Source organism: Polyodon spathula, chromosome 3 (assembly GCF_017654505.1).
Source record: "Polyodon spathula isolate WHYD16114869_AA chromosome 3, ASM1765450v1, whole genome shotgun sequence".
NCBI classification, from domain to species: Eukaryota; Metazoa; Chordata; class Actinopteri; order Acipenseriformes; family Polyodontidae; genus Polyodon; species Polyodon spathula.
In genome coordinates, this window is record NC_054536.1 from 89,984,903 (window position 1) to 89,990,402 (window position 5,500).

At 35.2% G+C, this 5,500-nt stretch overlaps 1 protein-coding gene across 1 annotated transcript; it reads left to right on the forward strand.

Moving 5' to 3' along the window:
- The first annotated feature begins 1,244 nt into the window (after window positions 1-1,244).
- Window positions 1,245-4,517, forward strand: LOC121308808 (pro-neuropeptide Y-like). Its single transcript, XM_041241455.1, has 4 exons — window positions 1,245-1,320; window positions 1,690-1,877; window positions 3,700-3,780; window positions 4,194-4,517. The coding sequence occupies exons 2-4, from the start codon at window positions 1,690-1,692 to the stop codon at window positions 4,216-4,218; spliced, it is 294 nt and encodes a 97-aa protein (XP_041097389.1). The 5' UTR covers window positions 1,245-1,320; the 3' UTR covers window positions 4,219-4,517.
- Window positions 4,518-5,500: the final 983 nt, after the last annotated feature.

Here is a 5,500-nt window from a genome sequence, read left to right on the forward strand (position 1 = left end):
AAATCAGTCCTGCATAGTTTACAGAAGGTATGCCTTTTTCCAACGTTGTTTAGGATTATGTGAGAATATGTTGTTGTCCAAGAAGCCTGAAATTTGCATCATTTTTTTTTTTTTTTTTTACCAGGAGGGTAAAGTAGATGGTCAAGTTTGTGAGCTTGCCTCGTGCATTGAATGCATGTCTGACACAGGACTTCCTTGGTTCCTAAACCCTGCTAGGTACAGACGGTATATGTCTTTTGCAGAAATTAAAGGTTTGCTGACAAAGTAATTCAACAGTTGAGTTTTGAACAAAATATGGGAGAAAATCTGTCCCGGGAGAAGTGTCCAAAAAACAGGAGAGTCCCAGCAAATAAGGTATAGTTGCCAGGTCTTTTTCATGTGTGTTCATATTCCATATTGTTACACCGGCAGCCAGGATACATGTGCTACCCTTCAGATTCCAATCGTTGTCTCATCTCCACGACAACTCAGTTTAACTGATTGGAATCTGAACTCTAATTGGTGTAACTCGGGTATAATAGCATTGTAGAACACATAGTCCTACTGTGCAGTGAACTTTTAAATGTGTAAAATTCACTTTACTGTAGCTTTTAAAAAAAAAAAATCATTTCCTGCGTGAATTATTGAACATAGCTAAAAAAAAAATATATATTTTTCAATTTTTTCCCTTTGCTTATATAGGGGGGGGGGGGGGGGGGGGACGGATGACATCATCATAAGGTCATCATGCATTTGCGTCTTCCACAGGTCAGCATATAAAGACTAGAAGAGTTTTTGTGTCTGTTTTTTTACAGGTCGTCATGCATGAAATGGTTAAACTGTATTTGATATGTTCTAAACTATATAACCTTTATATGTGTAGCCGGTGCAATGTTAAAGTAATTTGGGGAAAATGATAATTGGTTCCCGCGGCTATAAGATTGTCATCTGTCCGCAATCATAATGTTTTTTACTACTGCAGTAGCAAAAACTGGCACAAAAACACTGTTCCCATTTCAGTTTATTCTGTTAACTATACTACTTGGAACAAAACGTAGGTATTTAGAAGTGAATAAAATATGTTTCACACTTACTGCAGGAAAGCAATCACTTTTATCAAAGCTCTATCGGCGACAGCTCATTCTCTGACGTATATTTTCCTTTCGCTGGAATGTGATAAGAGAATTGAAGCGTGATTGGGACAGAGCCCCCTCCTTTTACTTAAAGACTTGCATATAAAAACCAAAGAATTTCTGAATGTAGTCAGAGAACACAGAGGACCTTATATCGGTACCCGACCGCGCAGAAGAGAGGCAACCATATCTAGCAACATAACTGAATGTGAGTGCACTGATTTCTCATATCTCCTTCTACTTAACTCGCTGTATTGTTTTAGACTTTCTATTCCATTCGTCTTGTTTTGGAGTATAATCGATTGTCACATAACAGAGAGTGTCGCGGGTGAATTCTACAGTAGTTGCTAGGTTTTGGTGGAGACAACTTATCATATATTAATAACCCCGGTTATTTGGGAAACCAAAATGGTATTGAAAACTTCAGGGACAAAAACTATTTACAATAAGACACGTGAGTTAATTTATTGAGATACTCCTGGTGTAGGAACACCTGGTATTTTTCATTTACTGTTGCTTTATCTCTTCGTTTTTATGTATTAATTTCTTGTTCCTTTGTGCTGTATTACTCCTAAAGATGCGTGCGAACCTGAGACTGTGGCTGGCTACCTTGGCTTTTGCCTTCTGCACTCTGATCTATGTCGGAACGCTTGCGGATGCGTACCCGTCGAAACCCGACAATCCTGGAGAACAGGCGCCTGCTGAAGACATGGCCAAATATTATTCAGCTCTGAGGCACTACATCAATCTTATTACGCGGCAGAGGTAAGTGTGCTAATCGGGAATATCCGACCGCATTTGCATGAACTCCTCGGATTATACACAGGTAAAGGAAAGACAAGCATATACAGGACTAATAGAAGTGACTCAATTTAAAACAATTTCAATAGGCTTAAGAAATAATTAACGCAACATTAATTTAAACAGTCCTTAGTTTTGCGAAAAGGACCCAATAAATCTACCGTTTCTTTAAGAAATATGCACTATACATATATTCATTCATCATAAATTATAATCTTTACTAATACAACAAATATTTGAGTATGAGATTATTATATTATTATTATTATTATTATTATTATTATTATTATTATTATTATTATTTATTATTATTAACACATTTTTTCCCACATTTTTCTAAATTAACAATAATTGTGTATACATTAAAATAATTCCAGTTAGGCTATACTAAAAGATTAAACAATTCAAATCAGTACGAAATATTTGCAGTATCTCAAATAAATTCCTAATTGTCAAGAAAACTGAATGGTTAAATATAGCTACATGTGCTGCCATTTACACATTTAAATGATTGACATGAGTTACACAACTTTTTTTTTTTTTAAACTGGCATGCCCAATCCATATGTCAAGTAGTTCAGTTATTAACAGAATTTGATAACATTTCCAATATTGTTAATGTACTTTCATTCCATACTTACTGTAGCTGGAGATATTCCAAAGTCATACTCAAAATGACTCCTATATCACTTTATTTAAAATAGTATCAGGATGCCACATTTGCTACACATCATTTAATTTATATGTATATTTAATGCAAGCTTATGAAACAGCCTCAAAACTACAGTATACAGTACCTCTGTTAAGCACCCTTAAACTTCAAAAGTTGAACATTAATTGACATATTTTTGAAACATCTCCTTAAATCACATGATAAACTTGTATCGAATAGTAAATATGTAATAAAAATGTGCTTATGTTAATGTTAATCTTTTTTTACATTTTACAAAACACATTGGGCTTTTTTTTTTTTTTTAAATGCCAGCTGTTACCTTATTGGGTCAGTTAGTGCATATATTTAATTTAAAGTTTTCCAAAAACAGCTGCTTTCTGAAAACTAAATGAGAATATTATTTGTTTTTGATGCTTCTTGTTAGAAGACTATGTCTAATGGCTTTTGAAATTGGAATTTCAAAAGCTTCCAGAACTCTTGTGTGAAAGCAACGGCATTGCAGAACCACTTCATTCAATTGTATTTAAGTGTATTCAATTTCTAAACAATTGATCTTATTCATTCACAATTAGGTTTTCAACATGTGATAATCCCACATTGTAATGGAAGTGTGAATAGGGCATTGGTTTTCGTGTCACAGAGTTTACCATGCATTCATTCAATTAAAAACAGACACATTTAACCTGTAGATTAGTTTGTCATTCTTTTACTTGCTAGAAGATATCAATCCATGCATTAAGGAAAAACAGGTTACCTCAACCAGGTAACCTGACTAACCAGATGGACTGGAGTGGATGCATCTGATCATTCTAGTACCAGGTCATTTTGCTGTGTAGACTGTAGATAATGAGACTATATAGTGGATGTATAGTTCTCACTCAGTTCCTCATTTGCTGACAAACAAGAGGCAATGGAAAGACTATGGAAAGACTATCAGAAGCCTACATTTTTTTACATCTCTCCTATATTCCTACATTATACCATTGAAAGGCATGACATCATTACTGAAGTAGTTTCCCAACTATGCTCCGTTATTGTGAATTCTAATAGGTTGTTGAAGTAACTGGATGTTTGGCTGTAGCATTGCTAGCATATTCCCATTATCTTTCTCCAGGTATGGGAAGAGGTCCAGTCCAGAGACTCTGTTTTCTGACCTTCTGTGGAAGGAAAGTCAGGAAAGAATCCCAAGACCAAGGTAAATAAGAAAAACTGGGAGAAATGCATTGCGGTCATTCCAGCTAGGTTACCCCTCACACGAGTACTAATATTTCAATGTTCATTAAAATGGGCATTTCTGTCACTTTGACACACATTGACTTGAGGTCTATTCAACTGATAGTGGTGAATCTAAATGCTGAAAAAAAAATTCCTCAGCTCAATAAAAAGGTTTAAGAAATGAAGATCTAAATGCAGTAACTTTATTAAATATTATTATTATTATTGATGTGTGTGTATCTGCCATAATTTTTAATTGTGTGATTAAGCATGTTGCTGAGTTGTAACTACACAGCCCTATGTGTGATTACTGTGTTATTGTGTAGTTAGAGACACTTAATGGAAAGTGTTACCTTATTTGCATTTATTGATTGTTGTCTATTTGTTTTGCAGATATGAAGACCCTTCCATGTGGTGATGAAACCACGCTCTTCATTGTGTCTACATTATCATTTTACATTTCACGCTAGAACACTGACAACCAAATGCAGTCAGACTTCCAAAGAGAAACACTGCATGCAGCCACCACAGAGAACTCTGTAGAAAAACATCCTGCACCATATTGTATATATACACATTTATTTAAATAAATGATTCGTGCATTCCAACTACAATATAGAAGAATATTATTTGTATAGTGAAATTGCTTTTGTGCTATTAAAATTCATTACAAATAGATTGAACATGCAGTTGTATTCTTTAAGACTTGTTAATTATTTGTGCCATTGTTAATAAAAAAAATCATAACCTAACTTTGCAATGGTATTCTGTTATACTACATTACCTTTAATTAACGAATTTCATTCATGTAACAGAATCCAGCTATCGAGGCCAGTCAGGACCCCAATGAAATCCCATTGCTGCAAGGAGCATACCTGCAAAACACTGGTCAAAACATCTTACTACTTGTTTTAGTTTTTTCAAAGCAGACTGTTTTATTGTCTAATATATTTAATCTAAATCAAATGTGCCAGTCATCCAAGTTGTCAGAGGATGTGGTAGTTTCACAGCATGCTGGTCTTGTTAGAGAGGTCAATTAACAGGGCCTTGATAGGTTTGGGACTGCTGATGGTGGCCTTCTGTTACTGTTAATAGGAGTAAATCAGAAGGTGGCATTTTTACTGAGGTGGCCATAAAGTAAGATTGTACTGTGAATTTTGTCATTAAAAATCTGAATTATGAATGTATGCATTCCTATCAGCTTTAAAAATACCTTTTAGAAATACTGGATAAAATACAGAATTTAATATAGTACAGAATGTTATACCCCTCTATAAAGTATATTGTACACTACAAAATGTACAGAAACCAGGACCAGAGGACACTATTGGAAATTAAGTGAAGACAGAGGAAAGGAGACAGCTCTTCCACAGAGAGTGATGAGGATATGGAATGAGTTACCTAGTCATGTTGTTGAGGCAGAATCACTTTGATTCTTCAAGACCCAATTTGATAAAGTTTTAAAATCAATCAGTTACTCAGAACTGTTTGAGCTGAGATGGGTCAAATAGCCTTCTGTCATTCGTATATTTTCTGATGTTCGATGACAGGCAAAAAGTTGCACCATGCTTCCGATCCTGGCTGGGGACCCACAGGTAGCGTTGCAGAGGTCATTGCTTTCCGGCAGAGTTAGGGTGGAGCACATCTGAAATTTAGTCTCATCCTACTCCAGAGCACTTTTGGTCAGGGGCCAACAAGTG